This window comes from Micropterus dolomieu, linkage group LG06, assembly GCF_021292245.1.
Source record: "Micropterus dolomieu isolate WLL.071019.BEF.003 ecotype Adirondacks linkage group LG06, ASM2129224v1, whole genome shotgun sequence".
NCBI lineage: Eukaryota > Metazoa > Chordata > Actinopteri > Centrarchiformes > Centrarchidae > Micropterus > Micropterus dolomieu.
This window is the reverse complement of record NC_060155.1, coordinates 17,087,542-17,108,851: the sequence shown is the minus strand read 5'-3', so window position 1 is coordinate 17,108,851 and position 21,310 is coordinate 17,087,542. Positions and strand designations below refer to the sequence as shown.

At 41.0% G+C, this 21,310-nt stretch overlaps 3 protein-coding genes across 5 annotated transcripts in view; 1 reads left to right on the top strand and 2 right to left on the bottom strand.

Annotated features, from left to right (window-relative positions):
* The window catches only part of rc3h1b (ring finger and CCCH-type domains 1b), a 19,110-nt gene extending 10,079 nt beyond the window's left edge, over nt 1-9,031 (bottom strand). The window contains exons 1-8 of the mRNA XM_046051474.1: nt 8,893-9,031; nt 7,155-7,559; nt 4,104-4,224; nt 2,149-2,388; nt 1,835-2,010; nt 1,324-1,524; nt 1,026-1,158; nt 255-373 (exon numbers count right to left, since the gene is read on the bottom strand). Coding sequence (XP_045907430.1) covers nt 255-373; nt 1,026-1,158; nt 1,324-1,524; nt 1,835-2,010; nt 2,149-2,388; nt 4,104-4,224; nt 7,155-7,385 — 1,221 coding nt within the window. The 5' untranslated portion in view covers nt 7,386-7,559; nt 8,893-9,031. The remainder of the gene's footprint in view (nt 1-254; nt 374-1,025; nt 1,159-1,323; nt 1,525-1,834; nt 2,011-2,148; nt 2,389-4,103; nt 4,225-7,154; nt 7,560-8,892) is intronic.
* The window catches only part of ece2a (endothelin converting enzyme 2a), a 181,317-nt gene that overhangs the window by 61,723 nt on the left and 98,284 nt on the right, over nt 1-21,310 (bottom strand). The gene's annotated exons all lie outside the window — the stretch shown is intronic.
* LOC123972176 lies at nt 8,826-21,310 on the top strand. The gene is made up of 10 exons (XM_046051473.1): nt 8,826-9,739; nt 10,552-11,759; nt 12,847-12,919; nt 15,179-15,331; nt 15,897-17,074; nt 17,869-18,022; nt 18,381-18,600; nt 19,170-19,282; nt 19,383-19,573; nt 20,119-21,310. The coding sequence occupies exons 2-10, from the start codon at nt 10,571-10,573 to the stop codon at nt 20,310-20,312; spliced, it is 3,465 nt and encodes a 1,154-aa protein (XP_045907429.1). The 5' UTR covers nt 8,826-9,739; nt 10,552-10,570; the 3' UTR covers nt 20,313-21,310.

The window sequence follows — 21,310 nt, the reverse complement described above, 5'->3', positions numbered from 1 at the left end:
GACACTGGCTAAATCATTTTTTTTGTAACAAAGAAAAAGAAAAAGTGTCCCTGTAAGGTGTAGGGCCATCACAATCCTCCAATGTGCATGTAACTCTACTGCAGTCATGATCAACATTCTTCCAGAAGATATTCCCTCTTTTGATGTTTTAATGATGGTGGTGTTTGGACTATGATGTCCTGTGGGTGTAGCCTGCATTCATTAAGCAACATCCAAGGGATGGGACCAATGTGGGGTCCAATTAACAGACTGACCTGTTGAGGGTCAGCTCCTTTCTTGCTGTGGTTCTGGATGAAGTCCACCAGGCCGTGCACCACTGTTTTCACGGCTACCAACCCTTTCTCAAGCTGCTCCCACGTGGGAGGGGGGGCGTCTGGGGAATCAAATGGAGATATGAGGAAAAACAGAGCTCTTATCTTAACTATTTGATTTGATGCATTTGAGGTGTTTGTGGGTTGTGCCCAAGACAACCACACCTGAGTACCAGCATAAACAACAAATAACCTTAGAGGCCAGGAATGTCAGTTCCCAAACAGTGATTCTGTAGTTGGAATGAGTGCCTTGCTTAATAGCTGGTTGGCTTTTAGTTGTCATAAGGGCTTAAATCCACACTTTTCAAATGAAGGACAGTAAAGTTTGGGAATGTGGTGTTTGAATTCATGTGAGGTGGTCAACATTGGTCAAGAAGACACTTCCATGCAGACCTTTTGAAGACAAATACACAATTTTTTTGGGTGGGCCCCTCGGATAAATATAAAATACGGTAAGCAATTTTTGAGGGTCAGTTAAACTGTAACAGCTAGGCTCTGGCCAAGACATATCCCGACATATTCAAACATACCTGCTGCTTGTTTAAACCCAACCTACTGGACAAGATATACTGTCATAACAGGAAAGATGTGAGCGAGAGGGCGGAGATGATACAAAGGTCATTGTTTGGATTCCAACTTGTGACACTGCAAGTAATTGACTTATTCCTTACGTAACTACAAAACCAAGATTCCTGAAGTTGGCTTGTTTCTTACCAGGACTGGGATCAATGTTGGCCAGTAGTTCCAAGTGGGGCCGCAGTCTGTTGAGGTTGGCTGGGTCTCCAGTCCTCTGCAGCGCGATAGTCAGCTCCTGGACACTCTGAGCAAAAGACGCCGGGGTCTGCAGCTAAACAAAAAAAAATAAAAATAAGCAGGGAGTAGGTTTACGGTAAACAGGATTTCTTAAGTAAGAACATGCTTTGATATGAGGAGATAAGAAACTAATGTATAAGCAGAACATATAAATCATCCATGATGTGGAAACAAACGCAACAAAAACTCTCTCGCACACCTTATCTATAATAGACTGCATGTGTGACTTGTGAGATTGATCTCCGTATAACAGAGAAGACCACTGGTCAGGTGCGATGCGCAGCCCGCCCTCCATGGCAATCTGCACTATCTGAGAGTCATGCTCGCGCCGCAGAGCCTCGTAAGTACGGAACTCCTCTTTCAGCTGCATCAGGGATGAGTCTTCATCACGTTTGGTCACCTACATAACCACAGAGGAAGGAGAAAAGAGTAAGTTCAATTTTTAGTTAGTAATTTCCTGTTTGGCTTCCTCTGCAGAGAGTTTGTTTTATGTTTTTCACAAGTTCTTGATGACCGAGTCAATATAAAATCTCTACTGGGACAACACTAAACACTGTGACAGTGTAAGATTAGGAATAGTTATGGTCAGGGTCACTCTACTACTGGGTTAATGGGCCCTGTTGTGAATCAGCACCACATGACATACACTATATGTCAGAACATTTAAAAAATGAAGGGAATTTTCTTCTGGTTCTCAGTCAGAGACATACCTTAAAGCAGGAGGCCCTGTAAAGGAGCTGTACCACATGGCCTATGCTAGTCTTAGAGGCCTGGGGGAAGCGTGGCTCAAGCCTCTGCACTACAAAGAGAACCAACACCTTCCTGGACAGAGCAGAGCCATCCTCAAGAGCAAGAAGAACCAACTTTAGAGCTTCCTCCTGCATGGCTGGAGGAGGAAAAATACAAACATTAAAGACCAAGTAACAGATGATTACCAAAAGCCAATTTTTACAAGGGACAGATAGCTTCTTCCTTAAAGTGGAATGTGCTTGTCTCACTTTCCAAGTCATGGAAAACTACCTACCTGGGCCTAGAAACTGACATCCTCGTGCACGGACAGCAGCCCACAGATTGGAGGAGAGCTGCTGCGGATTCTGGTGCTGCAAGATGAGTTCAGTGACAGTTCGCTCACCCAGGGAGCGGGCAGCTCTCATGGCTCTAACGCGGCCCTCCTCCTCCACCAGCTGGCAGTGGACCAGAGTTACCAGTTTCCTCTGCATGGGTCGACTCAGCATGCTCTGGGCCGTGCTGCTCAGACCCACACCTGGGGAGAAATTAGACAGGACAACTGATAAACCAAGGGAATATCCACTCAGTTGCCTGTTTATTAGGCACACCTGGCTAAAACTAACATCTAATAAAAAATTCCTGCACTAAATCCCTCCTTCATGAAGGTTATAATGTTTTAGAGAGGTGCTGATTCAACGTTATGATCATTATGGAGAATGTAGTTTGTGGTGCTGTTGAAGTCTCTATCTATATTTGTTATTTGTAGGCTATACCCCTTTTTGTTGATACAAGAACGGGTTAGGCTTTTAAGGCCCCCTGCATGCCTCACCTAATGGCTGCCCTCAAATAACGCCTGTAGGTGTAAATGTTGTTGCTGAATGATGACGGGCGGCGTGGAAAAATTGTCAGCAATTCTAAGTGAAGCCGATTTCTTGTAATAGCCTTCCTGAGTAGAATTTTGACCAAGTAATTATCTTCCTTCAGCACCACTGTACAGTTGCCCAGGTATAAAATGGAACACTTCTTGGAGATTATATATCCTAACACATTTAATGTGCATGATTTGCATCTGTATGGTCACACTGGCTCCAGCATGTTTGTTGCCTTCCAAGTGGTTTGCTTTTTATGTTAGGTGTAATAAAGAAACAAATTATCTCACACCAATTAATAAGTGGACGAAGTTGGGCTGCATAGAAATCTCTCTCAAAATTCGGAAGTGCTATTCCACCTAACGTTTCGGACTTCTTCCCTCCCGAAATAAATCTAGCTACTGATTTGTCCTCCTGTCATCAGTTTAGTTCAGGTGAACAATATGGCAAGAGTTTTATAAGCCATTATACCTTCATAACAAGTTTTCTCATAAGGCATAAGGTTTTAAATTTATTAACCAATATAAAAAGGAGACAACTATGACCTTTGAATATTATGGTTTTGACCACTAGTTATGGTGGCATTGACCACACAGGAAAGCCCCCCTTTAACCCTCTTTCTTTGAAAATATGATTTCTGTTTTAAATAATGGCAGAGGTTTGAACAAAAACAATTATTGGCATATTTATTTTTGTTAATGAAACATGTAATGATTTACTGTGTAAATGTGCAGCACCATGTAACTATGATCACTTTTAAAGAGGCCTTAATGAGAACTAGGCATGAGTTATGACTCTGAGCTATATTAACGGAAATAATACTTCTGCTTTTCTATTTTTAGTGACTTTCATGTTCTGATTTAGGCACTAACCACAAGACGCCAAAACAACATCTAATATAATATTTTTTGTCCCACAAATGACATGAATTACAGGATAGTATAGTAAGATACAAAGACTAGTATTTATGTTTCATAAAGTCAAATTTTTGAATTATCTGACATATCTGCGATGTGCAATTTACAATGCCATCGTCATCATTCTGTTTAACCAGGTTTACGAGAAGAGTCCATTTAACGACCCAGTGATGTCATATTCACAACATCGTATGTGGAAATTTTCACACCGCTCCAGGTACATGAGTTGTAATGTATGCTTGTGTTTTTAATCAAAGTTCCCTGTGGAAATTACTAATAACTTCTTTTATAACTTCATTAACAGTCACCTAGCTGCAGTATTCTCACATCTGAAGAAGAATATTGTGTACTGGAATTTCCCATGTTGAAATCAACCTCCAGAGTTTCATTTAAAGGCAAGAATGTCAATGTCAAATGTACAACAAACTATTAAATTTGCAAGCGTGTGTGTGTGCGCTAAGTACCTCGGGTGTTGCTGAGAGGCTTGAGATAGAGGGCCAGCTCCTCCACACATTGCCTGGCCTCCTCATAATGCTGCGAGTCCTCTGGACTTGTAATCAAGGCAACTGGCTGAGCCTTAGGAACCTGCAGCAGAACCCAGGTGGGGGGGGGTAATTAGGACAACCCATAGCAATGGCTGAAGCCTTTTAGTACAATTATTTATAAGCCATCATTTTCTTTTCATTGTCTAATGCAGCGATTCCCAAAGTGTGGTGCGCGACAGGAAAAATTTAATGGTGGTGTAGTAGTGTAATAACTACAACAATTATTTTTTTGTGGAATTTTTTCCAAATCCTAATACGGATCCTCTTTTTGTCCATGTTATCTGTTTATGAGGCTATACACAGTGCGATTTATGAGAAAACAGAGGGGGATGTTTTGAAACATTTTTTTTGTCATGAAAATACACCCCACCTCCCTCTGCACGGTTTGGCACACAGGTGAATTGTAGATTGATTGCAAAGTTTAACCATCACAGTATGAGAAAATGTTTTACTGCCACTATTACTTTTTAAAGAAAAGACAGAGCAGGCAGATGCATTCTTTGTTTAAGTGCAGTGAGTGGGGTAAGGGGAGATCGACTCATTTAAAAGCAGTCACTTTAAAAAGTGTCACTGAGTGAAACCCTGTAGCTGTGACTTTGGGCATGTTCACACTGGTGTAACAGGGACATCATATTTTGATGTTTATTGCACCTTCAGTAATATCGGCTGCCTTCTGTTTAACACACAGCTCCACTGCTGACCGGAGCAAAGGCGGGACATTAAGCTAATAAATAAGTAAATAATAGTAAAAAAAATGTTATATAAAAAGTAGAGAGAGGTGGTTTGTGGGGTGCAGCAACCCGGTCAAGATGTAGATGTTGCCTAAAAGGTTTGGGAACCGCTGGTCTAATGTATTGGCTAAAACAGCTAAACACAACTGAGGAGTCAACCAATTGATGTTAAAATACCTCAACAATTACAGTAAACAGAATTGTAAAATGTATAAAACGTGTTGCTGAAAACATATACAAACACTCAGCAGCACTCATACACGGAAACAAGTCATGCAACTGCCCTGTCCCAAGAAGCTTTTTTTTTTTTTAATAAAGAACTCCCATAATATCCTATTGAAGAATAATTTGGTGATTCTGTGTTTCTGTGATGATTACTATTACTATGCTCCACTAATCAGTTTTCCCTGGATCTTACTTACACTACAGACAGAGCAAATAAATATGACATGGAAATTTAGATTTGACATTTAGAGAATCATATTGTTCTGATGGCTTATGCTCCATTCTCTGCATGTCATGGCTTGTTGAACGGCACCTATCCCAGTTGGCAATGCTAATACAAGTAATTTCAAAATAGAGAGCATTTCTCATCATTGTTTGTATTTTCGTGTTTAGGCCATGCTGTATCATACTTTGCAGCAGGCACAGTTTCCAAGGTTTGCAGTGGATGATTTAAATAACCATCAGGAATCTAATAAAATTATCAAAATAATTCTACCATCTTAACCTCAGACCTTTCGCTTTGATACTGACCAAAATGACTAGCAGTTAACGAGCATTTCACATGATAAATTATGTTATTTACATGAACGACATTCGTACAGAACTATCATAACAACTTCCGTGTCTATCAGGGCATTTTTATTTCACTGGACACTGTACCCTAACCAACCTGTATGAGCACATATGCAAGGAAGGCACTTGCTAAGAGACAAAGCACCACAACAGGCACATTGTCGATACCGTGACATAATCCATTACTATACAATGTATATCTGGAAACTTGGCGAACAAAGTCAAAACACCATTAGAGGTGCCCCACCCTGTTGGTCAAACACCGCCTCAGAGAAATATAGCTTTGCCGATGTGCCAGCCCTCAGTAAACCAACAGAATTAAAGCTATTGCTCAATGACTGGAGTGTGACTCACAACAGGACTCTTCAAGGTATGTGCATCATGTAATAGCCCTGCTTAACGCTCTAATATACTCTATAAACAGTAATTACATAAAACATACTGTCAAGATAGGATGGTATACTAAAATGTTCCACTACTCAAACACAAAACATTTCGGTGTTCAGCCTAATAAGTCAAAAGACCGAAGAAATTTTACTGAACAATTACATCGACATGTCGGCATCGTGGAAGCATTTTAAAGTGTCCAAGAAAGACGCAAAAATTGGCATTTGCAGACAGTGTTTTGCTGAATAGTCTCCTAGCACATTCACTCCATCTGTGCCTGACTTCTTAGAAAAGGCAACTAATGCTCTGACACGCTTTGAGTGTTTCTGTCACTCGTTTCTGAGAAGGCCATTAAGCTAGCCGCACCTAAATGTGGAGTGCACACGTATTCAAGCCTTTATGGTAAATCCACTGAAACGGACCAGTGCGAGCTGACAGGCAGTTAGCGACCATATCCTGTCAGATTCTCTCTTTACAAAGACAAGTGTTGCAGTGTGAGAGTCCTACCTGAAGAGAGGCTATGAAGTCTTCATGTGGCGCGATACGTGAACCACATACAACATTATTTATCAAATTGGGTCGGACCTGATGAATTTAGCGTGAGGATACACATGTGACAACGTCCGGTTTTCAAAATAAGGTGTCTGTACAGGATGGGAATAAGATTAATTGGATTATATTCACAGAAAGTATAAAACGTATTACATGTGTCCATTAAAAATACATGGACACGTGTAATTTGCTTTACCGGACCCCCTCAGGCCTCGGACCCAATCCCCATAGTCTCTCCAAATCCTGTGGGAAACACTGAGTAAACAAGCACATTTTGACTATTTAATTTATGCAATGGTAAAAAAATAGACAAAATAAATGGAAAAAATGTGAATGTTTTGTTCTGCAATTTTTTTCATAATATGTCGGTTTTAACTTCGGCCAAGAATTTTCATTTCGGTGCATCGGTATCAACAAGGGCTCTGTACGCATTTTGTCAATATGGGATCTCTGTCATGAACTGCCAAACAAGTGTACAATCACACAGAGACATGCATCTTACCTGGCCTCCCACCAGCTGCAACAGGGCTGTGTTGACAGGTAGCTGCTCGATGTCTGTGCTGATGGCTGTCTGGTCAAAGGGACAAGCCTTGCGGTGCAACTTGTTCAGGCACATCTTGCAGACAGTATGTCCACAGCCCAGGCTGATGGGCCGGCGAACAGTCTCCTCAAATGTCTGTGTGCAGATTGGGCACAGCAGGAACTCTGTCCATTGTGGTGCTTGCACTGGCATGGTTATATGTTGATGGGACAAGTGTGTGTAAATTTATGTAAGCTTTAACACAGAGAAAAAAATCAAATATATATATATATAATATATGGAAGATTCCACTGGAATCAAGAAATTTTCTTCCGAACTCAATCGTTCTTAAATGTTCTCATTTTGGATCACATCGCGTGATGAATACTGTAACAGAGAAAGACAAAGATAATTAAAATTGTGCAAGCATTGACATCAATTTTACCAATTTGGCATATAAGTGAAAATGTAGCTTTATAATGCTTTTAATATTATATTCCAACAGATTCTAAGTGAAGTTTAATAACACAGCTATGTTGTGTATCAGTGCATCTGTAGTTTAAAAATGCATTAAACCAGTGGGATAACAAAGTATGTTTCTCGAAGGACTACTGATGCTTTCCTAACGTTACATTAAAAATATATAATCGAAAGTCTATTTGCTTTTGACTAGCTTACTCGCCAGTATGCGTTATTCAGTTGCAACACAAAACCAGATAAAAAGAAATCAGAGTTTACACGCCGCATATTTGTAAGATACAGAGGAAATAAGCGACGGAGAAGTATCAAAACAACTGCTGTGGCCTACTTAGAAGAGCTGGTTTCCACTATGATATGGACAAAGGGTCTTGAAGAGGCTAACACTGACAACCAAGTCCCCCTGCGCTATCTAACTTGTTGTGAGGCTAACGTTTGCTCGCGGAGTTGCGCAACATAATTGTAAAAACATATATATTTAATTTCTGGTCAATGAGTTTGCTAGCGAGGCTGCAATCGTCTTGATGTTTCGTTACACACGTAATAAAGCTTTCCCTGATATAAAGCGATACGTTAGCTAGCTAATCGTAGGTATCGTTAGCTTACTTATAGCAAGCTAAGCTATGGGTGGCTAGTTTGCTAGCTAGCAAACGTCGTCTCATAAAAACAAGTAGTTAATTATCTAAAACCTATCATTGGTTGATCATGATACATTGATTATTCAAAATGTAGCCGTGATTATGAATCCATTAAGTTACACTGCCAAGAACATGAACTACCATCTCGCGTACTGGCCAAGGAAACGATAGCTAGAGATGAACCACAGTCACACTGGAAAGTGAAGCCATTTGACTCTCAACAGCGAGATTATGTAACGCTAGCATCCGAAACTAACGTAACCCAGCAATACAACTGCCTTAAAAACGTATTGACTTTCACCAGACACAATAATTTACTGGCGTTCAGAATTACCGTAGGATTGTGTTTTGGTCAAATTTTGAGAAGCAGCTAACACAAACAGCGTTACTCTGCTCGTCGGACTGAGCACAGAAGGCTAACAGCCTAGCGAACAAACCTCCCTCCTCCCTCCAGTAGCACTTAGCTTGTTAGCTAGCTGGCTACCTTTCGTGTTAGCAATTAGTAGGCATAGCTATGCGTCATTAATGTGACTTAAACTAAATATGCAACTTCTATTGTTAGTTCACATCAGGACAAATAGATAATTATTGTCGATACTACTCACTCATTCCAAAAGACTTGGAAGATTTTCATCTTTCTTTAGGAAATTGTTGCGATATTTTCTTGCCATGTCGACTGTGCAGCTTTGCTGCTGCCGAGGTTTGGGGAGGGTGTCAACTCGACAACAGACTCACTAGCCGGTTACAGCTAGCTGGGCAAGATGTGTGTATGTGCGTGTGCATGCGCGTGTGTGTTTGTGCTGCTAATGGCGCCCTCTACTGACATTAAACCGCATGCACAACCACAACTGAGCAGCATCTGCCTGAGTCTGATCACATCTGGGGGATTGTGACAACTGGCAAGCAGAACATTGTCAATTGGACTGACTGTGCACGAGCGCATATATGCGCGTGTGTGCCCATGCATGTATGAAAACAGAGATAGAAAGAGACGGAGCTGTGTGAGCTGATATAACGGGAGGGATCAGCTGTATTGACAAACAAGACCCAGACGACAGTTGTTTTTACGATGCAACATCAATAGTTTATTTTCTTTAAAACACAACATAGCTTTCATCCTTATATCAGAACCATCGAAACATGCCAGAAAGGACAGGAAATTGGGGATAACTCATTTAGACTGAAGCCCATTAGGGCATTTTAGTTGTATTTTGTCTCTTTTTCTTTGGCTTGTTACTGTGTGCAGGACGTCAGTGTGTGTGCTCTGCACTTACGCAACGGAGAGCTTCAGTCGGCAACGAGATCGCGAGGCAAGGACGAAATTAAAAGCAGGCATTTTTTGTATTCCATTTTTGTCTAATCCCACTGATTTCTGAAGGGATTACCGGACCAATCATGAGTGAGAGGCCGCTGGCTCGCCCGACGCTGCCAGGACCTGGAGCTGAGTAGACGGTGAGTAGAAGCACAACACATGGATCTGGAGAAACATTGAGAGATGTTATTTGGTTTCGGGTTTTTTTTTCTCCGGAGGGGGAAAAGTTGCTCCGTCTTCTCGCTCTGTTGGCGATCGACCTGATGATGCGCGCTGCGATAGCAATCTGCACGGTTGTCTCAGGTTTTTAAAAGGAATAGTTAATTTACATTTAAGCAGTTGCACTTTGAATTTAATGTAACTTCCTCGTGATAGACAACGCTGTAATTGTGTTTTAAAGGACACAATTTTCTTTAAATATCCAGGTAGGCTACAGTTTGTTAGCCTATTTATGTAACAAAATATAGTAAAAAAATAGTCTTTAGTGAATGAGTGAAGCTTACTTTCTTCAAAATGTTAATTAGATTTGTTAAAGTGACTTTTAGCAAGGTGTTGTTAGCCCACGTGGCACTGAATTCAAACATATTTAATTTTCCTAAGGCTGAATAATTAATGAATCGTTTTTTTCTCAGCATTTATATTGACTACAAAATGCGACTGATCCACAGAAAAAGTTTTGTTTTATTGTATATTGTCAAAAGCAAACATTTATAATATTGTTTATTTATGCAGGGGCTCAGTGGCAGGCAGCAGTTGCTTATTCTCATTCTAAAGGATTATCCTGTGCCCTGCAAAGTAATCAGTGGATAAGGCAACGTGACTGAATCCACATTACATATCTCCTCACCAGGCAGATCTGATAGAAAGTAGCTGGTAACAGAGATGTAGAACAGATGTAAGAGACATGTTTTTTTTTTTACATGCCTGGAAATTATTTTTTTTTCATCTACAGGATCTCTCTGGACTTTTCTATGCATGACCAGCTGATGGAGGAACAGAAGGTGGTTAATAATATCCAAGCACAATCCAGTTCCCCTTTACCCAGTGGGCTTCCCATTAATTGGGGACTCATCACTGGCCCAGTGCCTGAGCCTATTTTCCCAGCACCCTCTTTGAGCAACCAACTTCCTCCTCCTCAGAGTTCGGCTGTGCACGCACTACAGACCAAGGTGAAGTCACTCACACAGAGAAGGACAAGAGGCAGAGACAGAGAGAAAGAAAGAGACCGATTGGACACAGAGGTCTTTGTGAGCAGTCCAGCTGGGCAGATTCCATCTGAAGTCCTCCTCCGACAGCGGCCCAGAGGAAAGGCTCAGGTATCTCTGCCTGCCCCCTCCTGGCGGTCGGGTGCTGCGAAAAACTTGAGCAGTAGTGATGAAGAGGAGGAGGTAGAGGTGCAAGTGAGGTTGGAGATCCACAGCCCACCAGCGGAAGCACAAAGAGAGCAAGTGTTCCCAGGGGGAGTGGAAACTGAAGAAGAAAGGTCAGAAAGAAATGAGGACCATGTCAGTTCTCCAACAAGCCAGCCACGTGTGCTCCGGGAGGGTACGAGTCTGGAGAGTCTTCTGTCTGATAACTCAAGCAGCAGTAAGGATGATCCTTCCTCTCCTTCTCCTCTACCGGTGCTCTCATCCTCTCCTGCCACCTCCTCTCCTTCTACAACATCCTTCTCGTCTTCCACCACATCTTTCACACCAACCAGACGCTGGGCGCCACCCAAGGGTTTCTGGAGAGTTGCACGCCCGGAAACATTGCTTTTAAATGGTGTTGGCCCTAACAACATGCCCTCCACTTTACCTTTGAAGGACTACACTCAGACAGTAGCACTGGCAGAGCCTCAGAAGAGGTCGAAACCAGCTGAAACAGGCGCCCAGGGTGATGTGGGAAGCGCGGTGGATGACAGCGATGCATCCTCAGAGTTCAAACACTCGGACAGCGTGGAGTGCTACCTGGACAGGTGTGAGCAAAATGAGGCAGATTGCAAAGGACTGTGCAGTTCAGACAGCTGGGAGGGCATGTCTTCACAAATTGGGGTACACTCGGCTGAGGAGAAACTAAAGGTGAAGCAGAGGGCTTATGCAAAGTTAAGGGACAAACAGCAGAACTTCAGGGAGGAGAGAGAGCGGAGTGAAGACACGACAAGCAGAGTGGACTGTAACGGTAGGTCTCTTGAGGGAATTGGGATGTATTTAATGTGAAATGTAAAAACTGTGTAATGAGTGGGGGGAGCCATAAATAAGGCAACAGCTTGACTCAAGGGCTTGAGAGGCCACCTTGGGCCGATTAGATCCCTCCTCCCCATCTTGAATGGGATTTATTTTTAGTTTGTCAATGAAATGATTGTATTACATAGAAGTTGCCTGACAAAATGTTGCAAAGCCTCTGACAGCTCGATTAAATATACATATCTATTTTATTATTCTAAAAAAAGTCCCCCAGAAACCCTGTAAACCTTTTTAAAATGTTAATACTTTGTCTGCTTAGAATACTTTCTAGCTCTAAAGTTCCTTATACAAGCTTTTGTCTGTCTACCTTTCTGCGATGTTGTATGGAAATGCAGATTCCCAGTGTTGAACAGATGTCAGATGTGCAGATGTGCATGAGGTTGTTGCTATTATTAGCAGTCAGAGCGGTGGGGGAAGTGTCCCTGCTTTTGTATCTCTGTCTGTGTGCTAATGGATGCCTTTGTATCTATGTAGGGTGACAGATTATATATTTTCCCATACTATGTATTAGTAAAACTGTGTATGTGTACTGCGTGTCAATACCAAAGCAGTCAGTAAAAGACCTGTGGGTAAATCCATGATTCTTCCCTCTTATCTCTGGGAAATCTGTCGTTATCTTTCTCTCACTACTTGCATAACCTGTTTTTTTTACACTGTCATTAAGGGATAGGTCAGGGATAACCTATGAGACTGTCACTGAATCTAATGGTATGAAGATTTATGAAAATCCTTTTGATCATACAAAGATCCAATTATTTGAATGCCCACATGGCACCGTCCATTATGGCTGATGGTTCTCTTGGTAGTAGAGTTCAAGTAAGCGCTACATAAGACCTGAACAACAAATAAGAATCATACACTATGTTATATGTGTTATCCAGCTAAATGGAGAGGGAAACAAATACAGAAAATCCGTGTTTTGTGGGCATTAAACCTTTGGAGCACTTTTTAAAGCTTTTATATCTGAATTATTCATATCAGATCTGCTGAGATTAATTCTTTTCCTCTCTATTTAATGGCAGTCGCAGGTGCCCATGGGGTTTTGGACTGCTCAGACTCAGCCATTCTTGCTCAGGAACTTGAACCCTATTTGAGGTAAGCAATGCAATACTTCTTTATGTGCTTGGCAGGGGTGATGACATACAACTCCTATGCACTATTTATATCCTCTCCTCACAAATTCCAGCTCCACTTGTGGGAATTTAGAGTCTATTTTCCCTCCCCGGACGGCAGCAGCTAGAGTGTTAAACAAGCTGCCCATAAGTGTCATTTACACTGGGGACGCTGGGGACATGTCCCTACCACTTTTTGAAAGCATTTGTTAAAAATGTTCTGAAAAATAGCTTGCAACAAGAAACGTTAAATAACAAATGCAAGTGCTATGAGAAAGTTTTTTGGCACAATAAGAAAGCATGCAATGTAAAAAAAAATGTAAGAAAATACAGATCTGCATTGTCCAAAAAAAATACGTAAGAAGTTAAAAAAAACAGTTTACTGATTACTGCATTATATTCAATTATATTTTTATATTCTGAATTGTCACCTGCCACCTGAATTTTGTTTTCCCCTTTATATAAATAAAAACATCTCCACCATAAAATGGTGCAGAAAATGTCTCCAGAATGCAGGAAATGAAGTGTTTAATGCTCAAAATCTTCTGGGGGAGGACCCCCAGATCCCCCCTATTGTTTTTATATTTTCATTCATTTTAATGAATATTTTCTTTAAATAGTATTACAATATCTTCTAGTCTTGTTCTTGTGACCCCAATATTCTGGATTATAACGTCTTGTATGCTAAGTGTTTTGTCACATCTCTAATCTGAGCCCTAAAATGTCCCCACTACTTTTCAATGCAAAGTGACGCCATTGTACAATCAAAACAAACTGTGACAACTGAGTTTAATCATTTTCAAGAGGTGAAGCAGGCATGAATAGAATATGTTCATAAACAAATCTAAATATCAAATGCTGTATATTGATGAAGGTGATATTTTAACCAAATAAGATTATGAAATGAAGCTCTTATTTGTGAGAGATTTGCACACTGTGATACTTTACAATAGTCATAAAGTCTTAAAACCTTGTAATTATTATAGATGAGACACCAGGCAAAAACTTAAGGAAGTAAGTGAAACAAAATAAATAAAAAGATAGATAAATTAAACACATTTGTGCAACTGAGCTATAAAACATTTTTCAGCAGTTGGGCTCATTAGTTGAATTGGTTGTCTGATCCATCCTTTTCAGATTATCTTCTGCAATGGTGGCAGTATTTTATAGGCTGTTATTATTATAGACAGTGGTGGAAGAGATAAGATCCTTTACTTAGCAATACCACACTGTGAAAGTATTCTACCACAAGTATGCATCATGCATTCAAAATCTTACTTAAGTAAATGTATGTATGTAAGTATTATCAGCAAAATTATAAATAGTAGTAGTAAATAGTTTATTTATCTTAAGAAGTACAAAAATTTTCCCAACCCATAAAGTACGTATAAAATACCACTTAAAAACCATATAAAGAAAAATCATCATATTGGGAGATACGTTGTTCTCACTGCATAGGAAGCGTATGAAATTATAATCTGAAATGTAATTTAAGTAACTAAAGCTGTCAGACACATAAAAAGTTTTGAAGTATAAAGTTATGTGAATTTGTACAGTACGTGAGTAAATGTACTTACGGTAGTTACATTCCACCACTGATTATGGAGTGCATTATGGTCATCATCATTATAGACTGTAGAATAAAACAGCTGCATATGGGGTGCCAAAACAGGCTGCTAATTATACTGTGACTGTCCTGTCAGTGTTTTATCCCAACACTGACATGACAAACTGTAATCTATTGAAACACAATATGTTCTCTTCTTGACACCCAGGAGAGAATGAATCACACTCAGTCCACTACAAGGATAATCCACATGGACGGTGTATCATGCTATCTTTATCACTGGGCCAGGGGATAAAGATGAGTACACGATGAAGCACAATGCAGAGCAGCTTAGCTGCTAGGCATAAGGATAGATGGATGGATGACGTTTCTCTCTGCTGCTCACCGCCAGTGCCACGCCCCAGTCTATCTATCTCATATTACATAAGACAGCTTAGGAAGACGCAGCTTGATTCACTCTATGTTAAGTCAGTCTGTGGGGAATATGATGTTGCTGGATATGTCACAACACACAATAAGCTTTGTGCATTTAAAGACATCAAATATTGAATTTCACTCAAACAGATGGCGATATAGCCTTGTCTCATCATGCATTTAACTTTATCCATTCCGTTGCTGTTTTCATCATCTAAATTATTTATTTCTGAAGTAATTTGCATATTTCTCTGGATTCAGGTCACTTCTTGTAATCAGTGATGAGCTTCCTCTGAGCCCAAGACATGAGCAGGCCAAGCTTCTCCTGGAGCGAGCGCGACTCAAGGCTCGCTCCAATCACATTAAAGGTGATCGCCCCTGCAGACGCTCCCATTCTGATCAGCGATCCACCGTGTAAGTTGTCTACTTAAGCGGGCTATGACTACTTTCTTTCTATATCTCATTATACTAGCCTGTGTCGTAAAATGGCAAATAAATCTACCTTGTAATCTTCACAAGTTAGATGTTAGAGACTGTGAATGCCCTATTTGTGTTTGTGCACCTTTGTATACACATGTATCTCTATGAATCAGTGGTGTGTCAATATGCTACAAGCAACAAGTTAATTCCTTTTATGCAAATTACTTTGTTGCGTCCACTGTATGTTGCATTGCAATTTATTGCATCATTTGTTTATTTATCAGCAGAAATCTCTTATTTTGAAAATGGGTGCCATATCAGCATGCATATGTCAGCACACTTAGATGCAATAGGCTTGTTTATCTACCTGATGATGTTGCTGAGAGATGGCTGAAATTCAGTTTCACTTTCATGTTCATTTCTGCTTTCACATAACCTCCTTTAATAAGATACAAGCTTATGAATAAAGTTCAACACCAGTGTAAACCTCTTATATGTGTTCAAAATATGTGTTGTATTAGAATGTGTATAATATGCACATACATATTTTTTATTGCAGAAAAAAGCAGCAAGTTGAGTCTCCCAATCCAACACCTGTGCAGAAAGCTGTTCAAACAGAAGAAGATCTTACAGCACAGAGTGCACCAGGTCCCCTCCTCGTCCCCAACCAAAGGGACACTTCCCCCCAGGGTGGTCGATCCAGACGATATGGTTGTTCACCCACACGGGTACGCTTCGAGGATGAATCAGAAAAAGAAGCAGAGTCTCGGTATTTGGACAGAGTAAGACAGCGCGGAAGGCCCGGAACGCCCAAGTCCAAGAGCAAAGAAAGTAATACAGATTCTAGCAGCAGTGGTTCAGAGAGGAGCAGAAGTGTCTCACATAGAAGTGTCTCCATGCCTCCTTCACAGAAGCAAGAAGATGTGGTTGTCAATGGTGACCCCAAAACAGTGATTAAAGAGATTATAGTGCTGGTGAAGAAATGTGAGGCATGTGGCTCTGTAGTCAGGGAACCTCAGCCAGTCTCATCACTGACAGATCCACAGAACACTGAGCTGCAGCAGCAGGGCAACCCTGAGGACCCACGGGGAAAAGGGGTTCCTCACTGGGTGCCTCCAAACAAGCCAGAGGCAAGTACTCGTCCTAAAGCTCCCTTAACTGTCACTTTTGCTGGGGCTTATGTGCTGGGGGAAAATAAAGAGAGTAGCACAGGGTGGAAACCATCTGGGTTTGGGAAACTTAGGAGAAGGAGCAGGAAAGGAGAAAGTCGTCTGGAGTCTGGCCACGGCCCTTACGGTCCGTCTTGGGCTCAGCGGCGTAATTCAAATCCCAGGAACAGGGTCAATTCGAGCAGAGCTGTTTCCTTCGCCCCAGGTAGTCCCATGGCTTTGGAGCCCCATTTGCTGGAAGCATCTGGTGGACTAAGGGAATCACCTACCCCAGCGCTGCCTATAAAGTCAGCCCTGAAGTCAAGTTCAAGAAATCGTTCTGCTGCAGGTCAGTCCACAGTTCAGTTCCAGACCTCAAATCAGGGAGGCGAGGAAGGATCCCAGCATTCTGCCCTCCTGGACTCTCCAGAGGCAAGAAGAGAGTCTCCGATGGTTTTAACCCAAGGGACCCCTGCAACAAGCATCCCAGTGCCCTGCATCAGGCCCTCCACTCTGAGGTACTCCCCAGCCAGGCTCGCCACTGACCTGCCAGCTGCTGAACACTGGGATGCCACTCCAGATGGAACAGGTGAGGTTATGCCATGGAAGATCGCATAGAGAGTTCACCACCTGTAGTTTCTTCCATTTACATGTCATAGAGTGATACTGTACTTATGGGAGGATTTACTATTCTGGAAAAGCAGCGGTGGAAGATGTGCTCGGTAGTAACTTGTATATAATAATACTGTAAGTCCTGCATTTAATTAAGTAAATTTACTTTAAGTAAAGTACTCACTGCACAAAATGAAATAGACTGATTAATTTTATTAAACATATTAATACATATTTATTTAAATGTATTAAAAAAATATTCATGTTTTAAAGTAACATTTTATGTTACTTAAAGCTCTAAAAATTGGACTTAATTGCAGTATTTGATTACTTGTTACATTCAACCACTGTGGAAAAGTGGAGCTACAACTTTACCTTCTGAAAAAATAGGATATCACAAGCTGATATCTGTTTGTGGAACTTACATCATCCAATGTAAAACTTTGCAAAATAAATAATAAATACAATACAATAGGGACTAAACAGAACGAAACACATTAGAACAGAACAGAAAAGAACAGATCAGAACAGAATACAACAGAACAAATCAGAACTTAATAAAACAGAACAGAACCGAATAGGACAGGACAAAACAGAACAGAACAGAACAGAATGGAATAGAATACAAAACATCAGAACAAACTTGAACAGAATAGAACAGAACAGAACAAAACTAAACAGACTAGAACATATAAGAACAAATTGAGCAGAATAAAATAGAATATTTTAGAATATTTTTTGACATCAACGCCGTACATGCTTTTCTACCAGCAGGTCTGAGTGGAGACCCTGGTTCTGGACCAGAGTGTCGTCCTGCTCTACGCGGCCTGGCTATGTCTCGGGCTGAGGACCTCAGGGCAGAACTGCTGAGAGCAGAACATCTGAAAGCTGAGGCCGTATGGGAGGAAAACTCTGATGGGTCCAGGTTAGCCAAGATAAAAACGCTCTTCTTATAGGTTAGGCAATAAATCCCTTGCCCCCACCATCGCTGTTCCCAAAACGACCAGACTGGTAGCAGTTAGGAGATTAAAACCCTGACCTACAGGCCACAGGATGTTATTGTTAAAAATATTCTGTGAAAATCAAGACAAGCCTGCCCTCTTCTGGTAATGAAAAGCCTCACTTGTTTGCAGTTATTGATAGCAGAGTACAACCACTACCAAAATAGTTGTTTTAACAGTTCATCTTAAAAAGTATGTGTAGTTGGGGATGTAACTGTGTTTATTTTAATAAAAGTTGAGTCTATATTATCTAGTAAAAAAAATCTAACTTTCCTTTTACAGAAAGCTGGATGGACGGCCAAAGCTCTTCCTGCGTCGCTTCTTTTCCTCCATTGGTCTGAACAGTGTTGGTAGACTAGTGAAAGGAAGCCGCTCCAGCAGCATGGAACAGCTCAGTAGTCCCACTGCCACCAGAGGCAGCTCTGCTTCCCCAAGCCCAACACGCAGACCGCAGCCTACCATCGGCATACAGAGGACACCCTCACTGCAAACCCTGCACACGGTGAGGAAGAGTAGCAAACATTTCTCATGCCGTGTTATGTTTTGTTCAGGACTGCTGCGCCATTGTCTTTTGGTGTAATTAGATAGATCACATAGAAAAAAACTTATTTACATGTCTTTAAACTTCCAGTTCCACTTTGAAGTATACCTTTCACTACTTGTTTGCCACAGTGGACCAACTGAGGCTTTGAATTACTGCTGGCCTTTCCGCCTGACACTGGGAGCACAAATAATGCATTCCAGGTTGCCGGTGTTTCCTTCCACTTTCTGTGGTAGCGACCCTTGTTGTCCTCTTGGCAGCTGTAAGAGGACGCTGAACAGATTTTGTTTTGTACCAGCCACTCACAGCCTCTATTTGCATTATTTGTGTGTGTGTGTGTGTGTGTGTGTGTGTGTGTGTTTGTACACACACACACACACACACACACACACACACACACACACACACACACACATACGCACTTGTTAGTTTTAGAGGGATGTTTAGCCTTACAGTTACAAAAGCTGATCTGGTGAATTTTGTAAACGTGAAAAACACAATTTGTTACACTGCCCTTTATTTGCCACTAGGTGCTGCCACTGGCCCAACTGCGCAAAGCCTCTTCTGTGCAGAGTTTAGAGAGAAGAACAGAACGTTCAACGATCCTGGGAGAGGTGCAAATACCTTACGGCCTGGCACCCAGGTAACAGAAAAAGATAGAGAAGAAGAAAAAAAACCATACTACATTGTTTTACTTCATTAATTCAATATTAACTAGGATGAATTAATTTCTGCTGTTATAGCCCTGATAGCCCTCAGCTCGAGCTTCACAGGGCCCTGAGTGTTGAAGATGTACTTGCCTCCAGAATGGTGCGTCCAGTGGGCCGGGTCACCCAGGCTTTCCCCAATGGAAGCCTCCTCTTGGAGCTCGTCAGACCCCCAAACGGTCCCTTTGGTTTCGTCATCTCAAGGGGCAAAGGTCGACCAGACACAGGTAACTATTTTAATCCACATTGTCTTTGTAGTGTCTTAAATGTAGAGTTTGCATTTGTTTAATTTTGGTGGTTACTTTATTTCCACAGCTAGCTGGCAGGCTGTTGTTTAATCATGGGTTGTGTTTCTTGAAAGTAGAATAGAATAAAGACAGTGGAAAAGAAAAAGAATAGAATCCAAATGTAGTTCAGATATATTTATCTTAACTGTTAAACGCAAGCAGGTGTCATCAAACATAATCAGATACATCATCAAACATATCAAAACATAGGGTCAATTTAGCAGAAACCCTTCATATTGGCAAAATGTGTAAAAATGCTTTTACTCGTGGTGGAGCTGTTTTATATTAATTATACCAATAGCAATTTTGTGTATATCAGTATCTGTTGTATGGTTCACTAAACACAAAGGTGTCCTCTATCTCCTTTTTCTGCTCCTACCTGTTTTCCTCTATAATTCTTCTCCCCCCTCCATTTTCTCACTATCCCACCATTCCTTCACCTTTCATCTGTCATCCTTCTGCCTCTCTTACTGTTCCCTTCCCAGGTGTATATGTAGAGAAAGTGGGTGACGGTAGTGGCGAAGGCCTCTACACAGGTCTCCTCGGCATCGGGGATGAAATTCTACAGGTGAATGGAGAGGCAGTGGCTGGCCTCAGTCTGGACCAGGTGACGCGGCTCATGACTCGGGAAAGCACCGCTTCTCTTCGTATCATGCCGGCCCGACGCAACCAACGCTGACTGGAAAGATAAGCAGGGCACGGAGCCATTTCTCCTGAAGCCATGGATAATAATTCACCACTGCAAACACTGCTCATGGACTGTAACTATAACACTACTTTGGTAGATGTGAGATAATCAGTGTGTATTTCAGTGCAGGTTCACATATCAAAATGGCTACATAGGATAACAGAGTTAGAGCTATATTTCCTATTAGTGCAAACCCATGTGATACAATGTGACACTGCAAAGGACTTGGTTTAAAATGACAAATCAATAAAATAACCAAATGAAAAATGTAAAACCAAACAAATCCAGTGGTAGAGAGGACTACTCCTACTAGAAACGGAATATCAGAGTATTGCGATTCTACTACGAAGTTAAGACTAGACATACTGATTCAAATCCAGCACGACTTGTTTCTGTGCATATGTTGTTGTTTTATTATGGTCACATTTGGATGAATTGGGATAATTTCATTCACAAAGTAGCCAAATTTTAAACCCATCTCCAAAATACAAACAAAGGGATGGCTAGATTTATTTTGACTCTAGTATTTGTGAGTATTCAGAAAAACATCAACAACTCCATTTCTCTCATGTTTGAATGGTGATTTATTTTGCTGTTTACAGCACACAGAGTTTGACCCCCTAAATACTTAGTGAGTGAAACTGTATTTTGTCACATGTTTGAAATCTGACACAGATCTGTTCCCATTAATCCTGTTGATTATTTCAGAGGGCATGTGTAAGGATGTGCCACAAATATTATTTTGCCCCATGAGACTTTCAAACTAAAGGAGCTATATGCAGAAGCACAAAAAACATTTATTTAAAAAAAAAAAATACATTGCAACTGTGTCACAAAATGTCTAAACAAAATTAATCATCTCCCCTTTTTTTCAATAGATTATATTTCCCTGGGGCTTTGCATGATCCCTTCATTTTGCTTTGTCGCCTATTGCTTCATGAAATTGTTACTGGTTTGCTTCTAAATAAAAAATGTTTTATTTTGTCAAA

Bases quoted from the DNA above. Each gene is read 5' to 3' on its own strand.
- LOC123972176 (XM_046051473.1), top strand. From the start codon at position 10,571: ATGCATGACCAGCTGATGGAGGAACAGAAGGTGGTTAATAATATCCAA. The intron at 18,023-18,380 runs GTTAGCCAAGAT...TTCCTTTTACAG, and splicing joins GAAAACTCTGATGGGTCCAG to AAAGCTGGATGGACGGCCAA. The intron at 18,601-19,169 runs GTGAGGAAGAGT...ATTTGCCACTAG, and splicing joins CACTGCAAACCCTGCACACG to GTGCTGCCACTGGCCCAACT.